We start from the raw sequence: 27755 nt of genomic DNA, 5'->3' as shown, positions 1-27755 counted from the left end.
AGATGTTAGCTAGATGTTTGCTAGAACTAGCAAGAACCACGCTGTCCTTTGTCACCACCTGGCAAAGATGTGAACCCACACTGCCAAACCTTTTCTGCCAGCTGGGCTGCCCCCTGCTGGACTATGGGAGGTATTCTGCCAGCAGGTCAACGAAGCTGTTGAACGAATAACAAGGTAGACATAAAATGTTAATATTCCACCCCAAACTGAGGTTTCCTGAATAATGAGGAGAGAGAGCAATTCTCCAGTAAATGAACTTACTATGAAAAAACCAGCAGGGCATTTCTCCAAGGGGACAATATCAGTCACTTGAGACACAGCAATGAAGAACCTTGCAACATCTTAATGTCCTTTTCTATGTTGAAGGCAGATCAGAAGCCACAACAGTTGTGATGGGTGGGATCAAGGGGCACGCTCTTGTCAGTCTTTTAGGATGTCTGTGTATCATCCTGGTCACATCTTCCTGAGTCCGTCCAATCTATGGCCGTTTTTATGCTTAAATTAGGGTCACAGGAGAGGCGTGCTGGGCAGGCCACAGAGCCGTTTCCTCCTTTTATGTAGTAAGCTGTTTCTCTCTGTGGTTCATCCCCACACCTGTGACTTGCAGTAATGCCATCACTGCTGAAACACTCACACAGAGTTCCAACTTCTTGGTCTGGGGAAGGGGCAAAGGACTGGTTCACATAAATAAACAACTGTTCTGAGGCCGTAAGCTTAAGGAACTTTTTGATGAAACCAATGAGTCCTTGGATGCTTCTTGTTCGCTCTACAGCCCATTTCTTGGTTTTCATAATAGGGGTATCTCCCACAGCCTTCAGCAGGATGTCAATTTTCTTCTTGGTGTTGCCAGGAGGCTCTTCCGTCCCCAGCAGGAGAGCAGCGGAAGAAGGGGGCTCCGGAGTGGCTGTTTCTGGGGAGCCCTCCAGGAGTCCTTTGCCACCAGCAGCAGCGAGCGGAGGAAGAGGCAGCACGGCCTCCGGCTCCTCCGCTGTCTTCCCTGGGCGGATGAAATTCTTGGTACTGGTTTCAGCCTGGCCAAGGCCTAGCTGTTGCAGCCATCTAGGGAGTGAACCAGCAGATGGAAGATCTCTGTCTTTCTCTATCACTCTTTCAAACACGTAAATCTCTTGAAAACACAAGCTAATTAAAATAACCTCAGCATTAAGAATTTGTAATTGGTTTCTAGATAGGTTTATTAGTATTTTTATTCCTTCTCTAAGACAAGTGAAAAAACAAAGGAATCATTTTATCAAGTTTTAAAATTTTAATGCTTCTTTTTTTTTTTTTTAAAGATATACTTTATTTATTTGAAAGGCAGAGTTAGAGAGGTAGATACAGAGAGAGAGGTCTCCCATCCTCTGGTTCACTCCACAGATGGCTGCAATGGCCGGAACTGTGCCGATCCGAAGCCATGCGGGTGCAGGGGCCCAAGGACCTGGGCCATTTTTAACTGTTTTCTCAGGCCATAGCAGAGAGCTGGATCAGAAGAGGAGCAGTGGGGAGTAGAACCAGTGCCCATATGGGATGCTGGAGCTTAGGTCAGGGCTTTAACCCGCTGTGCCACAACGCTGGCCCATGCTTATTTATTTCAAAGGCAAAGAGAGATGGGGCTGGCATTGTGGTACAGCAGGTTAAGCTGCCATCTGTAGCGCTGGCATCCTATATGGGTGCCCATCCCGGCTGCTCCACTTATGATCCAGCTCTCTGCTATGGCCTGGGAAAGCAGTAGAAGATGGCCCAAGTCCTTGGGCCCCTGCACTCACTTGGGATACTGGAGAAAGCTCCTGGCTCCAGCCTGGCCCAGCCCTGGCCATTGTAGACACTTGAGGATTGAACCAGCAGATGGAAGATCTCTCCTTCCCTCTGTCTCTCTCTGTAACTCTGCCTTACAAATAAATAAATCTTTTTTTTTTTTTAAAGTCTAAAATAGTTAGTAGATAAAGCTGGAAAAAGATGGGCTGATATCTTCCTTTCCAAGGAAGATAGAGCAAAAAACCAAGAAATCAAGCCAAAAATTTAACTGAGAAAATTAGTCCAGGAGGAAAGTCTTAGTAACAGAAATTTCAGAGAGGATAAAAGCTAAAGGAGAATGAAGCGTTAAAATCCTCTAGAGCTAAGAAAAAGAAGTTTACAATATGCCCTACAAAATGAATTTTATAAAGAGATTTACAGTAATGAACATCATTGCAAATTTTTAGAAAAAAATAAACATAAAAATCATCTTAAAAGCTTCTGCAGAGGAAAAACACAAGTCATATACAAAGGAACAATAATCAGAATGGCATCAGCCCACTTAACAGCAGCAGCGCAGGCTGCAAGCAAAATACTTTCTAATGGAAACTACTCAATTTAGAATTCTAGACCCAGCTATCAATCATGGAGGAGAATTAAAGACAACTTCAGAAGCCAATGATTCAAAAAAGTGTGCCCCAGTGCCGGCACTGTGGCATAGTAGGTTAAGCCTCCACCTGCGGCACCAGCATCCCATATGGGTGCTGGTTCGTGTCCCGCCTATTCTTCCAACCCAGCTCCCTGCTAATGGCCTGGGAAAGCACTGGAAGATGGCCCAACTGCTTGGGCCCCTGCACCCAAATGGGAGACCCAGAAGCTCCTGGCTCCTGGCTTTGGATCTGCCTAGCTCCAGCCATTGCAGCCATCTGGGGAATGGACCAGCAGATGAAGACCTCTCTCTCTAACTCTGCCTCTTAAGTAAAAATAAATAAATCTTTAAAGAAAAAAGAAGTTTGTCCCTATGCACACATTCTAATAATTTATTAGCATTACAGAGGGAGAGATCTTCCATCTGCTGGGTCCCACTCCCCAGATGGCCACAATTCTCAGGGTTGGTCAGGCTAGGCTTCTTTCAGGTTGCCCACATTGGTAGGAGGGGCTCAAACACTTGCACAATCTGCTGCTTTTCCAAGGCCATTAGCAGGGAGCAGCCGGGACATGAAAAGGCACCCATGTGGGATGTCAGTGTTGCAGTGGCTTTACCTTCTATGTCACAATGCTGGCCAGTAAATTGAGCATTTTTAAGCTAAAAGGAGGAAGAAGGTATGGATTCTAGATCCAGCCAGAAGGGAATAAGTCTGGTACAACTTTTTAATAGCCAGGAAAATCAGTCCAAATTGGTGCAGAAGAACAGTTCCAGGAAGAGTTTCCTAAGGGGAGGTAGGTCAAGGCACAGGTAGGAGTAGAGGAAAGTCTCAAATGAATGATTTACATGAGGTGTTGGCACTGTGGCACAGAGGTTAAAGCTGCTGCTTGCGATGCCTGCATTGGATACTGAAGTGCCCGCTGGAGTCCTGGCTGCTCTGCTGCTGATCCAGCTCCCTGCAAGTGCTCCCCAAAAGGCAGCAGATGCCTGAGGTGCTTGGTCCCCTGCCACCCATGTGGGAAACTAGGATAGGTTTCCTGGCTCCCTTCTGTGGTCTCACCCAGCCCCAGCTGTGTGGCCAGTTAGGGAATGAACCAATGGATGGTTCACTCTTGTTTTCTCTGTCACTCTGCCTTTTGAATCCATCAGTCTATCTTAAAAAAATTTATCTGAAAGAGCATTTCAAAAGAAGCAAAGTTTTCTATGTGTTAATTTTGCTAGTAAGAAAGCAAAAACAATTTCACTAAAGGAGAAACAAAAAAAAAAAACAAGAAAATGTGTAACTCATAGCATAATAAGCAATGACTTTGAGCAATATTTATATAGTTTTATACTACATAAATACTCATTAAATACTGAGAGGAAAGGGTAAAGGTATAAGAGCCACATGATTACCATAAAATTTTGATAATGTAATATAATGGAAAATTAATAATCAATAATTAATTTTTAGAAATAGAAATTTAATGGCCCAAAGAAAGGCAAAGAGTTCAAAGTATTTGCATCTGCAAAGAAGGATGAGGTGTGGAGAGGTCGAACAAAACATTATTTCTTAAAATCTTAATTAGAAAAATGAAACCATTAATATAAATATGGGTGCTAGTTCCAGTCCTAGCTGCTCCACTTTTAATCCAGCTCTCTGCTAATGTGCCTGGGAAAGCAATAGCAGATGGCCCAAGCCCTTGGGCTCCTGCATGCACACAGGAGACCTAGAAGCAGCTCCCGGGTCCTGGCTTCGGACTGGCCCATTACAGCCATCTGGAGAGTGAATGAACCAATGGATGGAAGATCTCTTTAACTCTGCCTTTCAAATAAATAAATATTAAAAAAAAATTAAGATGTTTATTCAAAAGGCAGAGATATAGAGAGAGGAGAGACAGAGAGATCTTCCATCTACTGGTTCATTCCTCAAATGGCTGCAATGGCCAGGGGTGGGCCAGTCTGAAGCAAGGAGCCAGGAGCTTCTTCAGCGTCTCCTACATATCTTTCAAACACACTTGGGCCATTAGAGAGGAGCTGGATTGGATTTGAACCCGTCTCCATATGGGATGCCGGCATCACAAGTGGACGCTTTACTTGCTACACCACAACTTTGGTACCCATGTTGTCTTTTACGTGGATACATTACCCAAAGAGACTTGTCTTATTAACCTAACTTATTAAGAAAATTTCCACCTGTTATCTCCCTACAATTTAAATAACCAACCAAAGCTATGACTGATAAAACTTGCTAATCACCTCTATAAATGAAACCACTACTTTCCTCACCCTACCACCACCCTAGTTCCAAGTGATCATTTCTCATGTGGGCCATTAGCTCCCTCTCCCATAAATGTATAAGTTGTAGTTGACTTTAAAAATGCAAACTGATTCCACACATGCATCTTAATTCCTTGCTCCCCACAGTTTGACCACCTTAACAAGGCTCTCAGAAGCATGAGCTGACCCCCTTCTATTTCATGAGCTTCCTTCCTCCCCTTATTTATTCTCTGCCATTCATGGAAACCGTGAAGCTTCTGAAGGCTAGATGTGCCTCTCTTCACAGCCTTTGCACACGCTTTGCCAGCTGTTTGGAATGCTAACCTTGCTCCCTTTCCTTTCACCAATTTTTTCCCTCATTCTTTGTTCAACCATCATGTCCCTAAGGAGCCAATTACTAGCGGAAAATTTCAAAAATACAATTTCCTACTGCTCACTAGTTCAACCTACGTTACTTGGTATCTATTATGTCCATTACATATGAAGCTTCATATGAGGATTAGTTTCATTTGGAGAACACACTTTCTGACTTTGGCAACTCTCCAGACTACTTCAGGGGTACATACTCTCTTGTATTCTATTACTTTCTTGTTCGAGCACTCACTGACATTACCTAAGTGTGTACCTTTTGGTCATTTCCTATCTCTCTCACTGGAATACAACTTACTGCCAATGAGAGTTCAGCACAGTTCATAGAAGCCATTCAGCACAGAGTTGTCAACAGATGGAATCTACAAAAACTAAAAATGAATGAACTATGTCAATACTTAATGATCTACAAGTAAATTCACTAGTATATAGCAGATAAGGACAAATAAGCCAATGTTTTTGCTCAGGAGGAGTATGGAATATAACTTGTTATTCCTTTTATTTCTTCAGTACTAAACTTTACTTCTTCATCTTACTAATTTATCCCCAAGCTAACACTAGGTCTTTCAGAACAGTTCTCTCAGAAATCTTACAAAGCCTTGGGCTAGGAGTTTGGTTTTGTGGTTAAGATCCCAGCTGGTATGCCAGCACACCATACTGGAGTGCCTGGGTTCAAGTCCTGGCTCTTTCCCATTCCAACTTGCTGCTAATGTGCACTCTGCGAAGGCGCAGGTGATGGCCCAAGTGTGCTATTTCAGGTGCCGCCCAAGTGTGACACACAGATTTTCTTGGCTCCTGGCTTTGGCATAATCCAACCCCAGGCACTGTGGGCATTTGAGGAGTGAACCAGTTGGATAGGAGGTCTCTTTGTCTTTCAAATAAATAAAATATTCCTTTCTCTGACTACATTATTCTATTATTTAATTTCTGCTACTTTATTACCCTAGCTTGTCTACTTCATGGAGACCTCTGCAAACACTAGCAGTCCCCCAATCCTGGTTCAATGATAAATCACTTTTTCTTGGTTGGGCAGCTGAGCGCTACTGAACAAAAATAGCACAATCACAGAGTTTGGCATCAACATAATTTTCAACATTGCAGACTGTGAGTGATCTTTGTAAACTGCAACTCTGATTACATTATACACTGTTTCAAAATCCTTCCAAAGTCCTGAAGGTAGCTTTTTGTTTTGGTAGTTTAATTTTTTTTTTTAATTTTTATTTGAGAGACAGAGAGAGAGACCGAGGGAAAGGTCTTCCATCCACTGGTTCACTCCCCAAATGGCAGCAAGGGCTGGAGCTGGGCTGACCCGAAGCCAGGAGGCAGGAGCTCCTTCTGAGTCCGCCACATGGGTGAAGGGGCCCAAGCACTTGGACCATCCTCTGCTACTTTCCCAGGCCATAGCAGAGAGCTGGAACAGAAGAGCAGTCAGGAGAGGAACTGGCATCCATATGGGATGCTGGCACCACAAGTGGAGGCTTAGCCTACTTTGCCACAGCGCCAGTCCCCCTGAATGCTCGTAAGGTCGTTTATTCTCTGCTTCCCTCTTAGAATCTTACTACTCTTGGTCTCTCCTTCTGTCCTGCCACTCTGCTCCAAGATACTCATTCATTTCCCAATTCCCACTCATCTCCAATTTGGCTTCTGCTGTTATCCTCTCTGAAATTATTCTTGTTAAGATTTGAGTTACATCCTGAATAGCAGATCTAAAAATTTTCACTCTTGGTGCTGGCACTGTGCTGAAGTATTGGTAAGGCTGTTGCCTGAGATGCTGGCATCCCATATAGGTGCTAGTTTGAGCCTCGGCTGCTCCACTTTGGATCCAGCTCCCTGCTAATGGCCTGAGAAAAGGAGTAGATGGTGGCCCATGTGCTTGGGACCCTGACACCCATGAGAGACCTGGAAGTTCCAGTCTCCTGGCTTTGGTTTGGTCCAGCCCTGGCTGTTTTGGCCATCTAGGGAGTGAACCTGAGGTTGGAAGATACATCTCTGTCTCCCTCTCTCACTGTAACTCTGTCAAGAAAAATAAATTAAAAAAATAAAACTTTTCACTCTTGATCTATCTTATGTTGCTCTTTCTTGAGACTGAGTCCCTGGTTTCTGCATTCTTTCCACATTCCTCTAATCGTTTCTTCTGCTCTTTCTGCCAAATTCATTTTCTCCTATCATATTTTATACACTGGTAGTCTCCAAGGTCCTTTCTTGTCTCTGTGCTGCTCTTTCTCCACAGCCTACATGATCATGGCACCTGGCTGCTCTGTTAATGATTTATTTCCACTTTCTGGACATCACTTGAAGTTCCCAAAGGTACTTACTTTCAGCATACTTAAAACTGAACAATCACTTAAGCCTGAAAAACCTGATTAACTATTCTTGATACCTTTCATTTACCCCAAACATCAAGTCCTATTTTTATTTCCTAAATATATCTGAAATCATGCCAAATTCCTCTTCATCTGTATTGCCATCATCATCCTAGTTCAGATTCCATCTCTGAGACTACAACACCAATGTCATTGTTAGACTGTCAACTCTATTCTCTATATGGCTTTCATTAATCCCTGCTTAAAAGTCCTTTAATTGGCTACGTATTAACAAATTATGTTACTGTATTATTGAAATTGCGTACTTCTCTATTTAGTTTTTATAGCTTAATTTTTTGCTATTGTACCATATGGATCCCAGTTTCTCTACTCACCACACTGTTCCAACTTTTAGAATTCCATCCCTCATTTCCTGAAACATTCTGATGACCCAAGTCTGTGCAATATAATTAATGGATTTAAGTTCTTCCATAACGTGCTAAATGGTTTTATTTGCCAAGTTTCATTTTACACTTCTTTCAGAAACACATTGATTCAGACTATGTCTTCTGACTTCAAAGTTACTCTTTTTATCAATCCATGTTTTGGTCTTCTACATGAATCCAGGCAATACAGAAAATAGTTAAAAAATAGAACATAATAAAAATATCACATTTCCTCTTCTTCATTTATCAGAATGATAGGCATCACAAAATTTGGGAATATAAAAGTATCTTATGAATAGGTATTAAAAACAACAACAAATTTAGTCACAGAGCAGCCTACATTCAGTTCTTATATCAGGAGACTGAATGAAGACCTTCCAAGAAAAAAGTCATCTGTGTAGGAGCAAATGATCTGAGATAAAAGCTAACAGTTGATCAACTCGGTGCTAAGCAGGTATGCAGCTCTGGCGATCATTTACCTCTTTGAGCATAAATTCCATCTCCTTCAAAAGATGGGGTTTGGGTTAGAACAGGAAATCTAAATGATAGATATCCGAGACAGTTTAACATGGAATTAAGGTGGTAATAACCAAGAATATCTTGGGATTGTATGCACTGTTCTAGGTATGAAAATATGTTCTATTTTCTGAGCAGAGATTTCATGGCTCTCATTGATTCTCAAAGGTATTCATGAATTCTAAAGTGGTTAAAACCAGTTTCTGGACTAAGTTTGTCAGATCTCTCATAGTTTATGAATCTATAAATATGTTTTAAACCATAAAATATGGAGCCAATGTTGTGGTATAGTGGATTAATTTCATATGATGCCAGTTTGAGTCATGGCTGTTCCACTTCCAATCCAGCTCCCTGCTAATGTGCCTGGGAAAGCAGTGGAGGATGACCCAAGTGCTTGGGCCCCTGCCCCTATGTGGGAAGACATGGAAGAAGCTCCTGGTTTTGGCCTGGCCTAGCCCTGTGCCGTTACAGCCATTTGAGGTGCACCAGTGGTTGGAAGATTAATAACTCTGCCTTTCAAATAAACACACACACACACACACACAAATGGAGAGCCATTATTGGCTCAGGCTTTACACTAAACAGGTTATAATGACTGTCTTCGGTTTTTTTGTTCCAGGATCTAAATCTAATAAAGTTATTCCAAAACTACAATTTAAGGCATGCTATATTTAACATTTTTTAAAAGCTTTATTTTATTTATTTAAAAGTCAGAGTTACACAGACAGAGAAGGACAGGCAGAGAGAGAGAGGTCTTCCATCCATTGGTTCACTCCCCAGATGGCCGCAACAGCTGGAGCTGCGCTGATCGGAAGCCAGGAGCCAGGAGCTTTCTCCAGGTCTCCCACACAGGTGCAGGGGCCCAAGAACTTGGGCCATCTTCCTCTGCTTTCCCAGGCCATAGCAGAGAACTGGATCGGAAGAGGAACAGCCGGGACTAGAACTGGCGCCCATATGGGATGCCGGCACTTCAGACCAGCGCTTTAACCCACTGCGCCACAGCGCCAGCCGCTGCTATATTTAACATTTATACTGCCATTTTTAAGAAAAAAAAAAAAAGGCTAATGCAAATGGTAAAGACACTGTGATGAAATAAGATAAAGTAACTTCTTATTTCCAAGTTTCTCAATGTTTGACACTAGAAGATTACCGAAAACAGTTATACATTAAAAAAAAAAAGGGACAAAATTCTGTTTAAGAGAAACAGTAATACCTGTAAACTATGTAATAAAAATTACAACCTACTAGAATTCAATTTCAAGCAAAACTTTATTTTGCTTGAATTTTAACACAAAATTACTGACCAAAAAAAGGATTTTGATTATAGGGCAGTCTCTGGCATCCAAACTTCCATTTCCTTATTTTAATTCTTTACCTCCAACTGCCCACATGGCATTTGCCAACTCAAAGGACTGCACAAGATTTATCAAAATATTTCTGAAAATCAGACCTAACTCCTTATTTCAGTATCTCTGTAATGGTTCCTCTGTCCTATTCACACAAGTTCATGCCTCAAAAATCATGAATCTGAAAAAGAGATCCATTGTCTCATGCCTACAATAAGTTTATAAAAAGGATTTAAGAATTCAAAACCAGAAAATAGGGTAGGTGGGCATTTAAGTTTAGTGGTTAAGACATTATTGAAATGCTTGCGGCCGGCGCCATGGCTCAACAGGCTAATCCTCCGCCTTGCGATGCCAGCACACCGGGTTCTAGTCCCAGTCAGGACGCCAGATTCTGTCTTGGTTGCCCCTCTTCCAGGCCAGCTCTCTGCTATGGCCCGGGAAGGCAGTGGAGGATGGCCCAAGTCCTTGGGCCCTGCACTCGCATGGGAGACCAGGAGAAGCACCTGGCTCCTGGCTTCGGATCAGCGTGGTGTGCTGGCTGCAGCGCGCTGGCCGCGGAGGCCATTGAAGAGTGAACCAACGGCAAAAGGAAGACCTTTCTCTCTGTTTCTCTCTCACTGTCCACTCTGCCTGTCAAAAATTTAAAAAGTAAATAAATAACAATGCTTGCATCCTACATTGTAATATCTTGATTTTTTTTTATAAAGATTTATTTATTTATTTATTCGAGAGGTAGAGTTACAGAGAGGGAGGGAGAGACAGAAAAGTCTTCCATTCACTGGTTCACTTCCCAAATAGCCACAATGGCTGAAACCGGACCCATCTAAAGCCAGGAGCCAGGAGCTTCTTCTGGGTCTCCCATCCGGGTTCAGGGGTCCAAGCACATGGGCCATCTTTCTCTGCTTTCCCAGGCCATAGCAGAGAGCTGGATAGAAAAGGAGCAGCTGGGACCTGATCTGGTGCCCATATGGGATGCAGGAAATGCAGGCAGTTTAACTTGCCACGCCACAGTGCCTCCCCAGAGTACCTTGGTTTGATGCATGGTTCTGGCTCCTGACTCCAGCTTCCTGCTAACGTGGACCCTCAGGGGCAGTTGTGATTGCTCAGGTGATTGGGTTCCTGCCTCCTACATGGATTGGGACCTCCTCTGAGTTCCTGGTTCTTGGCCTCAGCCTGGCAAGGCTCTGGGCCCACTGTGGGAATGTGAGAAGTGAACCTACAGAATCAGAGTCCTCTTTTCAGATAAATAAAAATTAATACAAACAATCAAAAACAACTATGTCTCTCTATTTAGAATCAATTATATTCTTAAGAACCCAAGAAACAAACAATTCGGCCGGCGCCGTGGCTCAACAGGCTAATCCTCCGCCTTGCGGCGCCGGCACACCGGGTTCTAGTCCCGGTCGGGGCACCGATCCTGTCCCGGTTGCCCCTCTTCCAGGCCAGCTCTCTGCTGTGGCCAGGGAGTGCAGTGGAGGATGGCCCAAGTGTTTGGGCTCTGCACCCCATGGGAGACCAGGAGAAGCACCTGGCTCCTGCCATCGGAACAGCGCGGTGCGCCGGCCGCAGCGCGCTACCGCGGCGGCCATTAGAGGGTGAACCAACGGCAAAGGAAGACCTTTCTCTCTGTCTCTCTCTCTCTCTCACTGTCCACTCTGCCTGTCAAAAAAAAAAAAAAAAAAAAAAAAAAAAAAAAAAAAAAGAAACAAACAATTCAGTTTCTTTGTAAAAAATCAGCAAAGGAAGAAAAAAAGGCAAGTTCTCTATTTATTTGGAAGGCAGACAGACACACACACACATATGGATATCTCCCATGCACTGGTTCACTCCCCAAGATGCTCACCTTGGGCCTGGGGCCATGCAAGGCTGAAATCAGGAGCCGAGAACCCAGCATACATCACCCATTTGCTTGGCAGAGACCCAACTATCTGAGTCATCAATTGCCACCTACCAGGGTTCATGTCAACAGAAAGCTGGAACAAGGAACCCAGGCACTCTGGTATGGAATGCAGGCATCCCAAGTGGTGTCTTAACTGCTACATACACCAAAAGCCTGCCCTGGCAAGTTCTCTAAGACCTAAAAAATTATAGTTACAAGAAAACTGGAAATTTGGTGTCAAAAAAGGATTAGTGTTTAAGGATAATAGATAATATATTTACAGATGAAATATGATTGTGACTTGTTTCAAAAAACATGGGGCTGGGAGTGTATAGGGTACACTTCAAACTTGGTCAGAAATACAGACTGATTTTAACTGAATGATAAGTATATGGGGGTTTCCCTAATAAAAATTTGGAATAATTTAAATAATTTGATGAGAAAAAATAATTATGTGCTCACTGCACCACTCTGAACACTGGAGCCACAATTGAGGTCATAGAAAGGAAGGGTGAGTTGGTGGTACTCACGCTGAAATGCAAAATTGACAATGGATTTTATGACTGCTTAAGTCAACAGGCTGTGCAAACTGGAATTTGTTTGATCAGTGACCTTTCTGTCATACCAAATTTATAACCAACTGTTTCTCAAATAGGATTAATAGGACAAGGGGTATATTTAGAAAAACCTTCAAATAAATAAAATTAGTAAAATTAATGTGTAATAAATAATATGCTTCCTTTTACAACATTAGGGTATTAAACAAACTTTAAAATGAGAAAGACGAAACAGCAAAAAGTTCAAACAAGTAGAATTCTGGAGAGCAAAAACTAAGTGTTTAAAATTACATTATTTCAAGTGAGTAGTCTGATGGGTTTTACCTTTGCAAAAGCAATCTAATTTCAACTTAAGATTCTTATCAGTAGTTCTGAAAATGTGCATCACCTGGATAGTGACCAACATGAGTTTTCTGGCACAATCAACAGTGATGTGAAGGAGTGGGAGACCCACATATTTCCCTGGTTGAGTACACTTTCTAAATAAAAATATACATTTGCTTGCTGAACATGAAATCCATATTGGACAAAAATCAGTTTGACTTACCTGTCTTCGTGAGACATACTACGATAGTCAAAAATTGCCTGTGTGCTTCAGTTACCTGCCAACAATTCAAATATCAGCATATCAACAAAGTAAGCTATACCTTACTTTTCTCTAAATGCTATTTTTTCCATTAGACATTATAAAATTTGAGATTTTAGACAGAACTTTCTGCCATGTATATTTGGGTATGGATTATCTTTCTAAAACCAGCCATTCTTTGTTAAAATAACAAAAAATTTAAATAAGATGCTAAAGTTTCATATTAATATATTTAAATATAGAGGTTCTTGAAAAATTTTATATAAAATACACCTTTTCAATATCAAATAAAACATAATACAGCCTACTACATATCAATCTACAGAAATTAATCAATACTCAACAAATTAACTTTGTAAATCTGAATATATTTGGAAAGTTTAATTTTGTATATTTGATTGCCAAGACCTTAACTTACTTTAAATGTTAAAACCTAAAAAGAATAATACCCAAACATCACCTAAAAAGAATCTTTGAGAAATCTTCAACTTTTTGAAAACTTTGGTTTGTATATTCAAGAGTTAAGGCCTATGTGTTTTACCAACACTGGGTTATACCAGTATTAATAGATAAAATTTTAAGAGATTAGACTATATGGAAAATTCTAAAAACTTATAATTCCTAAACTTCTAATGAATGACAAACACAGAAATCCACTGATAATCTAATTAAGGCAAGAAAAGACTTACTATTATTCTATACCCACTTCCAAGTTAAGATTCCCAACTGTATGTACTACAAGAATCTTTAAGGAACTCATTCACTTTCAGTAAGGATGCACATTCTTAATACTTGCTGTTCAATTAGCTAGACTAGTGTGATACAATTTCTCCAATTTTAGATTTAAATTGCCATTATCAGATTTATTAGCAAATTCCTAAATCCTTCTGAGCCTGTTTTCCTTATCTACAAAAAGTGGCTAAAATATTTAACTAGTAGTTTTTCTGAGATTTAGATAGGCACATAGCTTTCAAAACTTTTTTTTTTTTTTACTTGTATGTTTATTCTTCAGTACCCTCTATGCTAGATTTATTATATATATTCTTATATTTCTCAACTGGTATTATACTCTTATTTTTATATTATTTTCATAAACTACCACAAATCCTTCTTCTTTTTTTTTTTGGACAGGCAGAGTGGATAGTGAGGGAGAGAGAGACAGAGAGAAAGGTCTTCCTTTTGCCATTGGTTCACCCTCCAATGGCCGCCGCGGCCGACACACTGCGGCCGGCACACCGCGCTGATCTGAAGGCAGGAGCCAGGTGAATCTCCTGGTCTCCCATGCGGATACAGGGCCCAAGGACTTGGGCCATCCTCCACTGCCTTCCCGGGCCATAGCAGAGAGCTGGCCTGGAAGAGGGGCAACCAGGACAGAATCCGGCGCCCCAAACAAATCCTTCTGATATAAACAAACTCCAAGGTGGGGGATAACTAGCTTTGTCCCAAAGAGTTCAGAGTACAAGAGGAGAAGAAACATGTAATTAATGGGAACAAAATAAAGACTGAGAAAACATTTCCTTCAAGAAAGCATTCTAAAAGAGTTCTACAGAAGAAATAAATCCTGAAAAGTTATTTTCATAGTGGTTTCAGAGGTGTTCACAAAAATGTATTTTATGGTGATGTCACTCTTCCTCACAAATTGAATATCTTCACTTTTTGCCAATTTTATAAAAGCATTCTAGAAATGAATGTTTTCAATGTTAAAATAAGTGCATATTTGTAAAGGAATTAAATTTGAAACAGACTTCATTCACTATTTCTCATGTCAATTATGCAAATTAAGTGATTAAACAAATTTTTACCAATTTTTGTTAAAGTATTTGTTGCAACTAACGTAAAAATGACAACTGCTCCCAAAGATTTATGATGAAACTTTTAGAATAGAAAGTGAGCATTTCAAGTAGTAAAATAACCCTTTTTGGCATTAAAATTAATTTGTGAAAAATGTAATCATGAAGTGTCATACTTATTTGAACTCTACTTCTAAAATAATATGGCATCATTTTTACCAAGAGAAATGCTGGAATTCCAGAACAGCAGGATTGTTACCTTCCCCGAGTTTTATAAAATAAATATTACCATCAGAACATCACTAGAAAGAAATTGAAGCATACAAAGAATAAACTATAGTTTCTTTTTATATCAAAATGTACTCTTGAAAATGTGTTTGGCACAGTGCTAAATCATATATAATTAATACTAAATATTGCAGGATACAATAAAACCCTGGAGTTAATTGTTTACACCCTCTTATAGGAATGAAAATAATAGATACCAGTTATTCAGAAGTCAGCCTATACAAATTGTATAAACAATATTTTATGTTTTGCTTCGAAAACCAGTGATATAATAAATTTTACATAAAAGACTGCAAAATAATATAAATGGATTTAAACAGATCTTTACAATAAGAAATTCAAATGGAAACAGACAAGTAACAAAGAGAAGTAAAAAAATTTATTGCAGTATTCGCTCCACCAGATTGCCTGGGGATCCCTTTTCTTGTATTGTTTTCAGGGTGACCTAATACAACAAAATCTACATTTACAAAAACTCCTTCTGCAGATAGGTCATAGATACTGCATGCTTTTTTTTTTTTTTCAACAGAATAAATTATATATCCAGGAGATTCTGCCATTTTACAGCCTGGAAAAAAACAATGCTTCCCTGGAAACTGGGCTAAGCTAAAGAAAGCCATCCGCTGCTAGGTTAAACTCCAAGAACACTTTATTAAGAACATTAACAGACTAATTTCCAACATTCACTTGTTTATTTTTTTAAACAGAAAGTTTTTTTTTCCAAGATATAAACAATTTTTGTTAAACTATAATACAGTGGGAGTAAAAATGAACTGAGAATCTGTTTCTGCTGCACAACAGCGAAGGGAGCTCCCACAAAAATGTTTGCCCAACATTTCCTTCTTTTGTTCCTGTATCCCAGGTTCCACTCTTACTCTTCAAAAAACTGATTTTTTTTGCCAGAATGTTGATATTTCAAGTTTTTCTGCCTTTAAAAAAATTCCTGTAAATTTGGCTGCATGTACAAATTCATTAGCTGGAAGTCCCATCCTTGGCGGCATACAGGGATCGTAAAGTCTGAACAACTTTATTAGTCAGCTTATTAGCACTCGTTAGAGCAATTTTTTTGTAAATAATGTCTGACTCTTTAATAGTGTCTACCCAAGGCACCAGTTTGCGGCCATCACGGCGCTTAGCCTCAGTCCAGGAGCCACTGTAGGAGCCTGCCATCCACTGAACACTGAAGCCATTGCTGGTTTTCTGTACTACTCTTGCAATTTGTGGTCGATCTTTGTACTTTGGACAGCAAATAGCGATGACATCCATGACGTCAACACTTTCATTCATCTGTGCTGCCAACTCCGTAGAGTCTGAATTTCGTTTTGACCTTCTCAATGACTAAAACATTGGGAGGGGGAAAAAAGACCAAGTGTTACACAAAATAATTTTAGTGAAATTATTGTTTTTATTGCTTTTAATCCCTTGACGCCGGGAGTTGGGATTTCCCGGCACACTTCCATTGCCGGCAATGAGACGCACCGTGACCGCCAGCGCCAAGGGGTTAACATATACTTGTAAAACCATATAACTCTTAATTTGTACCCGTGTCTTTACTCTTATTGATATATAAAATTATATATACATATGAACCATAAAGCTACATAAAACTTAGCAACAATAAAAAGGATAACACACATTAATACAATCCAAAGAAAAATTAATAACCCTTTATGCTGGATAAATCTTATTTCTTTTTTTTTATTGTCTTTTATGTTAAACTTTCTACAAAAGGATGTATAAATGGTTGAGTAGAGAATCTCTATCTACAAAATCTTTTCTCTTAAAAGTATTACATTACTCGGTGTACATTTAATAGACTGACATATATAAGCACATAAAAATCATTTTACGTAATACGCTGCGAAATACGTTGACTCCTCCTCCGCCTCACCCCTGAAGTGCCTCCTCCTCTATCCTCCCCATCACTTTCATCATCTTCTGTCTCTGCTGCTGTGTTATTTTTAGGGCTGCCTCCTCCAAGCAGCGAGGTAATTGCTTTGTTCCGAGCATTTGTACTAGCTGACACTTCCCCTTCTTCTTCTTCTTCATCAGGGTCCAGATGTTCCATGAGAAGTTTGAACTAAAAGAAATAGATATCGATTCAGAGTTTTAAGTAAATATTCTAAGCAAGACTGTCAAATTTCTAAGTGGTTTCTAAGGCAGTAGTTTTGGCATGGGTGAAACAGATCCTAGCTACTGTCCAAGTTGGGGTGGGTAAAGGTTTTCTGTAAAAGGTCATATTGTAGATATTTTTGGCTTTACAGTTCATATGGGCCCTATCACAACCACACAAATCTGCCACTTAAGTGTGAAAGCAGCTACAGACAATACATATAATGTAGACAATACAATGGTTTTGGCTGTTTCAATAAAACAAAGGAGGTAATAGGCTGGATTTTGCCCAAAGCCACAGTTTGCTAACTTTTGGTCCAAGTCTTTATATAACCAGGTATAATAATTTCAGATTGCCATCTTTTAGTTCTCTGCCCTCTTGGGTCTCTGCCAAGATAAGAGGACTTAAGAAGCAGAAAAGGATGGTAATAACTTTTAAGTGAGTACTAAAATATTTTTCCAATTCTGGATATATGGTTTGCAAAGTTCATGAAGAGCATAAAAATCACTGTGCAGATTTCTTCCTTGGTAAAAAAATGAAAACAAAACCTTTATTTTTATGTTTAGCTACTTGCTTTAAGTAGGTTAAGTTATAAGAGTTTAGTTTTATTTATTACGATAGTCTTCTAAAGACACTGCAAAATTGTTCATTATGTGGTAAAATAAACATGTAATTTACTATATTAACTATTTTAAGTGTACAATTTATTGCATTAAGTACATCCTCAATATCATGTAACCATCACCAGCATCCACTTCCAGAGCTTCTTCATCATTCCAAAAAGACATTTTATACTAATCAAACAATTCCCACTCAGCTCTCTCCCAAACCCCCAGTAATCTCTATCTTCTGTGAATTTGCTTATTCTTTCTTTTCTTTTTCTTTCTTTTTAAAAAATATTTATTGATTTGAGAGGCAGAGAGACAGAGACAGAACTTCCATTTACTGGTTTACCTCCCAAAAGCTTGCAGAGCAAAGCTGGGAGCTGGAAACTCAATCCAGGTCCCTCACATGGGTGTTGGGAGCCCAATTACTTGAGACATCACTTCTGCCTCCCAGGGTCTGCATTAGCAAGAAGACAGAATCAGGAGCCAGGGACAGGTATTGAACTGAGACCCTCCAATATGGGATGGAGAAAAATTAAGTACTAGGCCCAATACCTGCCCCTTAAAGACATTTTAAACAGACACACTCACATACTTCTTGAATGTGTGTGTAGAGACATATCCATGTATTATTTATGTAAGAATAAATAAGGGGCCAGCATGTAGCACAGTGGGTTAAGCTGTCACCTGCAGTGCTAGCATCCCATGTGGGTGACAGCTTGAGTCCTGGCTGTTCCACTTCTGATCCAGCTCCCCGCTAATGGCCTGGGAAAATAGTGGAAGATGGCCCAAGTGCTTAGGCCCTTGCACCCACGTGGGAGACCCGGAAGAATCTCCTGGCTTTGGCCTGGCCTAGCCCTGGGCCATTGCAGCCATTTGGGGAGTGAATCATTGGATGCAGGACCTCTCTCGGTATCTTTATGTCTCTGTAACTCTTTCAAATAAGTAAATCAAATCTTAAAAAAAAAAAAAAAAATAGTAGTACTTGTTGTCAGAAAAAAGAGGAACAAAATAGCCAAATAAGGCAAGAGAATGATTGTCAGTTTTACCTTTTATGAAATATAAACCATGCAATCCATTAAATTAAAAATGAAACACACATATACATTTTCCTATAATCTTTCATTTTTGTTAAAATAATTAGTGGGCTGTTGTTTTCTAAGAAAAAAATAATTATGATTCAGTTGGATGCACTGGTAAGGGCAAGATAAATCTAGAAATTTATTAAAACCACAGAAAATAAGTGATCTTGGTAACTCATGAAACTTATATGCAAAAGGTTATGTCCCTTTCAAAAGCTTACTTTTCTTTTTTTTTTTTTTTTTGACAGGCAGAGTGGACAGTGAGAGAGAGAGAGACAGAGAAAAAGGTCTTCCTTTTTCCGTTGGTTCACCCCTCAATGGCCACTGTGGCCAGCGCACCACGCTAATCCGAAGCCAGGAGCCAGGTGCTTCTCCTGGTCTCCCATGCGGGTGGCAGGGCCCAAGCACTTGGGCCATCCTCCACTGCGCTCCCGGGCCACAGCAGAGAGCTGGCCTGGAAGAGGAGCGACCGGGACAGAATCCGGCACCCCAACTGGGACTAGAACCCGGTATGCCGGCACCGCAGGCAGAGGATTAGCCTATTGAGCCGTGGCGCCGGCCCAAAAATTTACTTTTCAAAAAATTCAATACAAGAAGGAATTAGTTCTTGGCTTTACTACTCACATCTAGATATTGTTTCACTATACTCCTCTTCACATCTTCAGTAATTTTGGAATTAGCCATATCACTCCGCAAGAAGTCCAATGTTTGTTTGGGATGAAAATGAACTCCTGTTTTTCGGTTTATCGCTTTATCATATACTTTTGCAGATTCAGATGGAGAGTATTTCTGAATTTTACTGTTTTGGGAAAGCAAAGTGGAAAGGTTGATGAACTTTTCATGTACTTACATTGAAATTCAGTCTAGCTAAATTTTTTTACATCTTTTATACCAAGTGCTTGGTACCAGAGCATTTCAGATTTCAGATTTTTTTCTACTTTGGAATATTTGCAAATAAACAATGATATATACTGGGGATGGGACCCTAGCACAAACATACAATTAATTTGTCTCATATACATAGCCTGAAGGTAGTTTTATACACTATTGTTAGAGTACCAGACTTGTTTTTAAAAATTGTTAATTATTCAAGAGGTAGATAGACAGAGACCGACAGATTTCCTATACTGGGTGACAAAGGCTGGGGCTGTGCCAGGGTGAAGCTGAAAGCTAGAAACTCAAGCTAAGGCTCCCACATAGGTGGCAATGACCCAACTAGCTGAGCCACAACCTGCACATCAGCAGGAAGCCTGAATCAGAAGTGGAGACCCTGTACTCCCATGTGGAATATAGGTGTCTTATCCATGAGGCTAATTGCCTGATTGGCACCTGAGTTTTGACTGCAACCCATCATATGAAGTCTGGTGTAGAATATTCTACTTGTGTAGTCATATTGGTGCTCAAAAAGTTTTGGATTTTGGAGAATTTCAGATTTTAGATTATGAATGCTCAACCTGTAGTTACACTGTTGCTACACAGATCACAGATTTCAACTAATGAATTTGTCACTACATAAACAATTTTTCAAAGGGAAATAAAGACATAAAAGCAAAAAAATAATATTCTCTTGAATACAGGCATGAAAGTGATAGGGATAGAGAAAAGATGCCTGGAGTAATCCAATGACAGATAAGCAGCATCATTTTAATGAAATTAAATTTCTCATTTTTATTTTGGAATACTATGATTGTGGGGCAGCTTTAATATAATTACAATAGTTACTAAATTGGTTTACTGCCTTCTACTTGATTTTCCCCTACCTATTCATTCTTTTCTTTCTTTCTTTCTTTTTTTTTTTTTTTTTGATAGGGAGAGTTAGACAGTGAGAGAGAGACAGAGAGAAAGGTCTTCCCTTTCCATTGGTTCACCCCCCAATGGCCACTATGGCTGGCGTGCTGCACCGATCCAAAGCCAGGAGCCAGGTGCCTCTTCCTGGTCTTCCATGAGGGTGCAGGGCCCAAGCACTTGGGCCATCCTCCACTGCCTTCCTGGGCCACAGCAGAGAGCTGGACTGGAAGAGGAGCAACGGGGACAGAATCTGGTGTCCCAACCAGGACTAGAACCCGGGGTTCTGGCGCCGCAGGCAGAGGACCAGCCAAGAGAGCCGTGGTGCTGGCCCTATTCATTCTTTTCATAGAAGCTAGAATGACTACATAAAAACTGCTTCAGATTATTAGCAATTCTGCTTAAAACATTTCCAACTCCTCAGCACTGTAGCAAAACCTTATAAGGTTTTAAATTATGTTTCTCATGAAGATCTGGATCTCTAGTGTCTCCTGGGAGAGTAGAAACTCTGGCTACTTTATCCTCACTCTATTCTGTGGCAACAGATGTTAGAAACGAGAAATGTCTACTTAAATGACATTACATATCTCTTTTACATGAAACATTCTTTCCAGTTGGCCACTGACCAGGTTCACATTAATCATTTCATTAGCTGTCCTCCCTATTAACTTTTTTTTTTGACAGGCAGAGTTAGAGAGAGAGAGAGAGAGACAGAGAGAAAGGTCTTCCTTCTGCTGGTTCACCCCCAAAATGGTCGCAATGGCCGACGTGCTGCACCAATCCAAGGCCAGGAGCCAGGTGCTTCTTCCTGGTCTCCCATGCAGGCGCAGAGTTTAAGGACCTGGGCCATTCTCCACTGCACTACTGGGCCACAGCAGAGAGCTGGACTGGAAGAGGAGCGACCAGGACAGAATCCGGAGCCCCAACCAGGACTAGAACCTGGGTGCCGGCGCCGCATGCGGAGGATTAGCCAAGTGAGCCGTGGCACCGGCCCCCCTATTAACTTTTAATCTTGTGATGGCTAATCTAAGGTTTCAATGAATGTAAAAAAATGACCAGAATTCAATGGGCATAGGCAGAAAAGAGGTTTTTTTTTGTTTTTTGTTTTTTTTTTTTTGACAGGCAGAGTTAGTGAGAGAGAGACAGAGAGAAAGGTCTTCCTTCCGTTGGTTCACTCCCCAAGTGGTAGCTATGGCGGGTGCTGCACCGATCCAAAGCCAGGAGCCAGGTGCCTCCTCCTGGTCTCCCATGCAGGTGCAGGGCCAAGCACTTGGGCCATCCTCCACTGCCTTCCCGGGCCACAGCAGAGAGCTGTACTGGAAGAGGAGCAACTGGGACTAGAACCTGGGGTGCCGGCGCCGCAGGCGGAGTATTAGCCTAGTGAGCAGCAGTGTTGGCCTTTTTTTTTTTTTTGGCAGAAAAGAGTTTTAGCGACTAAACGTGGGTAAAACTGTAAAGCATTCACAATAATCCCGATTTTTCTCTTACTCTAAAGTATTTGAAAGTACTATTTGCATTCTGTTAGAGCTCAGCCTAACTGGTTTTCACTTGCTCTTATTTCAATGTTTTTTATAAACTTAAATTTATATACTATTTTAAGATCAGCCTGATTCTCTAATAAGTCCTTTTAGAGAAGTTCTTTATTCTGCAATGCATTGTCTATCATCAAGTAAAGGAATATGTTTTTTTCTCCCTTCAATAATAGAATGGGTAAATTATGGTATATTATACAACAGAATACTATAAAGCAATAAAAAGGGACAATTACAGTATTAAAAGGAATATTTATAATATTAAGTAAGCAGGCAATCATAACTAGGAATCATATTTCTCTATTATTTGAACAGGGAAGTTTTTTTCCCCCCTCTTCTCACTGCTTACCTATCAGAAAATCCACAGAGATTCTTCAAATGCTGTTTTAACATTAGAAGCAATAAAATACCCTGGGAGACATTTGCAAATTCAATTAAAGGAGCTGAATTTTCTGGTAAACATTTCATCACTGAATTTATATCATCTTCTGAATCTGAATCTGAATCCGAATCTACACGCTTTCGTGATTTCCGAGGCCTGGCAATTTCTTCTTCACTCTCACTTGACTCATTTTCTTTACTGGGTGATGATTTTCTCTCTTTCCTTTTGTCCTTTACCATAGACTAAAACAAAGAAGAAATGATTCTGTTTGAAAATGATAAAACAAAATGCCACTAACAAATATAATTATGCTCTATTCAACAGCTTCAAAACGCTTCCTTAAATTAACCGCACCTTGGCTTTCTATAAGTAACTGGAGATAAGTAACTATAAGTAACTGTTGTGGGTAAAAATTAACGTTCAAGACTGAATAAAATCATATATAAAAGCCACACCCATAACCACTCCCCTGGGAAAATCTCTGAAAGGGAAAGGGGAATAATTTCAAAGGGAAATAATTTTTAATAAGGATAGTAATGAAATAGAAACTAGCTTTTCAAAAAGTTATCAACTTGGTACATAGGTAAGCCAGTACAGAGGAAAAGCACTAGTTAGAATTTAACTGAAGAGAATACAGTAGGCTTGAACATCCCCAGTTTCTACCAAATTATCTGTTTCAAAAACTTTTTAGCAATACAATATACAACTTTTCTTGAATACTTAAATCCTGTTTTTTTTTTTTTTTTTTTTTTGGCACTTTATGAAAACGTTAGCTATTAGAAACAAAGTCAACCAGTTTAAATGGGGGTAGGGAGAGGATCAAATTAATAAAAACAATTATTCAAAATGTAATTGTTAAGAAATACAATTAAAGAAACATTTACAGGTATATCCACAATAGTAAGTGAAGTAAAATATGAGAACATGAGGTCTTCAGCTCCTGGGAAGTATTAACTTCTCAAACTTTAATGTCAATATAACACATTAGGGATTTGTTAATAAATACAGTTTGTTTTAGCGATTCAAAGGTGGAGTCTAAGATTGTACAGCTCAGGTGAGGCCAGTTTTCAGACCTGTGGTTTACACTTGAAGTAGAGAGGACTTAGATACTACTATAATTTCAATCCTTACGTATCTAAAAGAACTTCTGTGATTAATAGATTTGGTAAGTTGAGTTTTGAGCACAACAATTTTCTAAGATGTAATCTACTTGTATCATCAGGAACATGGAAATATTCCAATAAATTTGTAAAGAATTTATGGAGCGTTTACTACGTGCCTAGTGCTACACTAGGTACTTTCACAATTAAATCAATTTTATTACTTTCTAAAATTATGGCAGAAAAGACACAAGGTTTTTAACAAGAAATTCAGAAAAGATTTTGGGAACAGAATATACCAACTCCATCTTGATGCTGTTGTTGACAGATAATGAGAGATTAATGATGCTATACATTTTGTTTCCTTATAAATAAGCTATCTATTTATATATCTTGATGTGTACTGCTACGGTCCACAGCATCACAAGATTTACAGAATAGCATTGTGCTATAAAATGGGGCTCAAATGGATATATAAATGGACAAGAAATACTTAAGATCAATGTTAAAGTGAGAAAAAATAAAGAAGTGAGATGGCTCATTGATAAAAACAATTCATGTATATATGAAAAGTGACCTAAATGACCTACACATGAAATTGTTTCAGATCTTTCTGAATAAAAATAAAATGGTAACCCACTTTCTTTCCCAATTAAGTACTGCCCAGGTTTTAGTATGTTAATTTAGAAGGATTTTATATACCTGTGAAAATAAAAATAATGGGAAACGAAAGAGAATAGCATGCCTGTACTTTCACAGATGCATTAAGAATAGTAATGTGTGTAACTTACCTCCTTGAATGACTGCAGTAGATTACTACCAGAAACTGAGAGTGTAATATCTATATGATGCATTATAAACAACGGCTCTTCCTGTGTCTGGTATGGAAAACAGGCTAGATTGTCTGCTATATACAAGAGCATAGTCACTTCTGTTTTCTGTAAATTTTAAAAAAAAGGCACATATATTTAGTGGATACTCTAGAAACCCATCCAAAAAGCTTTTTTTTAGAAAAAAATACTATAGGGCACTTTCACCTCAGCTAATGTGAGAGAAAGAAGGAGAAAGGGAGAGAGACAGACAGACACAAAGACAGGGAAATGGCTGAGTGCAGGGTTGGGTGGGAAGAAAAAATGAGGCAGGAGATCAGAAATGGATTTTATAAAATAATCTTATACCCATTTTAGGAGATTTTTGTAGTGACTTCCACCATGTTACTCAAGAGGGAAGAGGTGAAATTTTTTAGTGTACCCAAGTGAAGTTGCATGAAATTTTCTTACGGAGTATATGGAATCCTTATTGTAAATCCATACCACATCAGAAAGTATACATATGAATTCGTAATTGTTACTGTGTTTTTTAAGAGTTTAACCCATATGGAGATCAGTTACACACAGTTACTATTCTGCCTTCAAAAACAAGTGGTAATTATAGTACTCTAGGTGGTCTAAAGGAGAAAAAACATTCCAAATTCACATACTCATACAACATTTGTCAGTTTGCTCTGTATGTGTAATTGAGAATATCAGTTGTTTTGACAATGTTACCAGCTTTATACTCTAAAAACTCCAAGATAGGCAAAATTTAAGAAAAACATTAAGTTTACTACTACTTGCTTGCTTCAATAAGAAGTAACTTTAAACAGAGACTTTTGGAATTTCATAATACAGAATATAAACAGAAAGACACATTAATATTCAAATTCCTGGGGAAGGATTCAGCACAGTGGCTAAATCGCTGCATGGGGCACACATATCCCATACCAGACTGCCTGGTATGACTCTGGCTCCTCCGCTTCTGATCCAGCTCCCTGCTAATGTGCACCCTGGGAGGCAGCAGGGGACGGCTAAGGACTTGCCACCCACGTGGGAAGCCTGGATGAAATTCCAGGCTTCTGGTTTTGGCCTGACCGAGCCCTGGCTATTGCAGAAATCTGGGGTGTGAACTAGTAGATGAAAGATCTCTGTCTCTTTCAAATAAAAGATGAAAAAAAGATCAAATCTCTTTTACAAATTTATAGCTCAAAAAAAGATAAAACCTAAAAAAGGAAAAACCAAAAACATGCCCTCTTGTCATCTACCACCCCACTGTTCAAACAGCACTAAATTCAACAACACCAAAAGCAACAACAAAAATCTCACAGGTCACTTGCTGTTAATATTCAGAAGAGACTCTCACTTTTTCATTCTAAAATAAGTATTAGTACTTAATAAGTTACAGTTGAGGAAATGCAGACATAGAACCCTACCTCATCTGTTAGTTTTAACATCGTAATATATAAGATATATATTATATAATATTTTCCTACTTAAAATTTGAACAAACCTTTTAAAAATTATTTGAAATTCAACTCTGTTCATTGAAGTTTTACATTGTTCCTTCCATTCAAAATCAACCTTCTTAAAGAATGTACTGCTCTCCTCCTGTCTTTTCCAGTATTCTAGAAAATCTGCTTTTGCTCCTCACAGCTTGACTATTTCTGTCTATCAAGTCTGTCAATCATTCCACTCTAGTTTTCACTCTTTATTCTCCTTGACTTCTTAGCAAAATCTAACTCTGTTACCTGAAGTTTCGTTCATGAAACCTTGTTCCTTAGCTTTCTCTTCCTAGCTCTTTGACTATTTCCCTTCTGTGTCTTTCTCAGGTCAACTCTTTTTCAAATTGCCTTCAGGGAGAGTCCCATTATTTTTTCAGATATCCAAGACAAAAGTATTCCAGTTTATCCTTTGATTTTTTTTTTTTTTTAAGATTTATTTATTTGACAGGTAGAGTTACAGACAGTAAGAGAGACAGAGAGAAAGGTATTCCATCTGATGGTTCACCCCCGTTGCTGGAGCTACGCTGATCTGAAGCCAGCAGTCAGGTGCCTCTTCCTGGTCTCCCATGTGGGTGCAGGGGCCCAAGTACTTGGGCCATCCTCCACTGCTATCCCAGGCCACAGCAGAGAGCTGGATTGGAAGAGGAGCAACAGTGAGTAGAACCTGGTGCCCATATGGGATGCCGGTGCCACAGGTGGAGGATTAACCTAGTGCGCCAGGGCGCTGGCCCCTTGACTATTCTTTTTTAAGATTTATTTATATATTTGAAAAGTACAAAGACAGATAGATATCTTTTTTTTTTTTTGACAGGCAGAGTTAGACAGTAAGAGACAGAGATAAAGGTTTTCCTTTTCCCGTTGGTCCACTTCCCAAATGGCTACCACGGCCGGCATGCTGCAGCCGGTACGCTGTGCCGATCCGAAGCCAGGAGCCAGGTGCTTCCTCCTGGTCTCCCATGTGGGTGCAGGGCCCAAGCACTTGGGCCATCCTCCACTGCACTCCCAGGCCACAGCAGAGAGCTGGACTGGAAGAGGAGCAACCGGGACTAGAACCGGGTGCCCCAACCAGGACTAGAACCCGGGGTGCTGGTGCCGCAGGTGGAGGATTAGCCAAGTGAGCTGAGGCGCCGGCCCTAGATATCTTTCACCCACTGGTTCACTCTTCAAATGGGTGTAACTTAGCCAGGTTTGGATTGGAACAGGCTGAAGCTAGGTACCAGAACTTCATCCTGGTCTCCCATAAGGATGGCACAGACCCAAGTACTCAGGCTCTCTTCTGTTGCCTTAGTAGGAAGCTGGACAAGAAGTAAAGCAGCTGGGACTCAAATCAGAACTCCAAAATGGGATGGTGACTTAGCCAGCCATACCACAATGCTGGTGGTCCCTCCTTTGACTATTTCTGTCCCAAATTTAATCTATTATTCCCCACAGATTCTTACCATTGTATTTTTACACCTGCCTAGAATATCTTCCTTTCCTGCTTTATACAGTAGATCTGTATCATCTAATCCCTCTAGCTCTTCAGAGATTTGTTCTTCTCTGATATCCTTGTTGGAGGTAGTCAGAAGAAAGCACCACATTATGAGAACTGGATTTCTAGTACAACATTTCAAATGCTGAAGTAATAGAGTATCCAACTGATGACACAGACCAGGAAGTGATACCACACAGGAATGAAACTTAGGAAAGAGTCACTGATGGAAGCAATGTCATCAGTATGAACCACTGGGTGTAGAGTTAAGGTATGCTAACCTTTTTGTTTTATTTTGTCCTATACTCACAACTGGAGGTAAAATCCTCTGAGGGTAAGAACACTACATCATACCATCTTGTACTTTTAGTACAATGTCCTATGCACTATGAAAGCTTAATATTAGTGATGTTATGATAATGATGATGATGATGATGGTTATGATAAATTATATTCCAGGCATTTCTGAAATAGATATCTACAATACTTATCTGCCAGATCTTATGTCCAAAAACTTCACAAGTACTTTAAAAGAGGTCTAGTAAGGTCCCTATACTCTGCTAATTATCATTTTGCTTCATTGCAAAAATCTGGTATCCAGTTAACAAGTTATTAAAATAAGAAAATAGTTATACACACATGGCACTCATTT

The 27755-nt window shown here is 39.8% G+C and overlaps 2 protein-coding genes across 8 annotated transcripts in view; both read right to left on the bottom strand.

Annotated features, from left to right (window-relative positions):
• Positions 1-418: 418 nt before the first annotated feature.
• On the bottom strand, positions 419-12616 carry LOC133774265 (ubiquitin-like protein ATG12). Its single transcript, XM_062211928.1, has 3 exons — positions 12600-12616; positions 8234-8292; positions 419-997 (listed from the first exon to the last, which is right to left on the bottom strand). The coding sequence occupies exons 1-3, from the start codon at positions 12614-12616 to the stop codon at positions 429-431; spliced, it is 645 nt and encodes a 214-aa protein (XP_062067912.1). The 3' UTR covers positions 419-428.
• Positions 12617-14758: 2142 nt separating this feature from the next.
• Positions 14759-27755, bottom strand: part of NIPBL (NIPBL cohesin loading factor) — a 227934-nt gene continuing 214937 nt past the window's right edge. For 3 of the 7 annotated variants that reach the window (XM_062212605.1, XM_062212606.1, XM_062212612.1), the window contains 5 exons: positions 24107-24253; positions 22183-22457; positions 19141-19315; positions 16608-16796; positions 14759-16054 (listed from right to left, as the gene is read on the bottom strand). In XM_062212605.1, coding sequence (XP_062068589.1) covers positions 15689-16054; positions 16608-16796; positions 19141-19315; positions 22183-22457; positions 24107-24253 — 1152 coding nt within the window. In that variant the 3' untranslated portion in view covers positions 14759-15688. Of the gene's footprint in view, positions 16055-16566; positions 16797-19140; positions 19316-22182; positions 22458-24106; positions 24254-27755 lie in introns of all 7 variants that reach the window. The other 4 variants (XM_062212608.1, XM_062212607.1, XM_062212611.1 and 1 more) reach the window with 4 other exon arrangements.

Source organism: Lepus europaeus, chromosome 15 (assembly GCF_033115175.1).
Source record: "Lepus europaeus isolate LE1 chromosome 15, mLepTim1.pri, whole genome shotgun sequence".
Taxonomy (NCBI): Eukaryota; Metazoa; Chordata; class Mammalia; order Lagomorpha; family Leporidae; genus Lepus; species Lepus europaeus.
This window is presented reverse-complemented; position numbering and strand designations above follow the sequence as displayed.

Bases quoted from the DNA above. Each gene is read 5' to 3' on its own strand.
- LOC133774265 (XM_062211928.1), bottom strand. The intron at 998-8,233 runs GTAAATGATCGC...TCATCCGCCCAG, and splicing joins TGGAATTTATGCTCAAAGAG to GGAAGACAGCGGAGGAGCCG.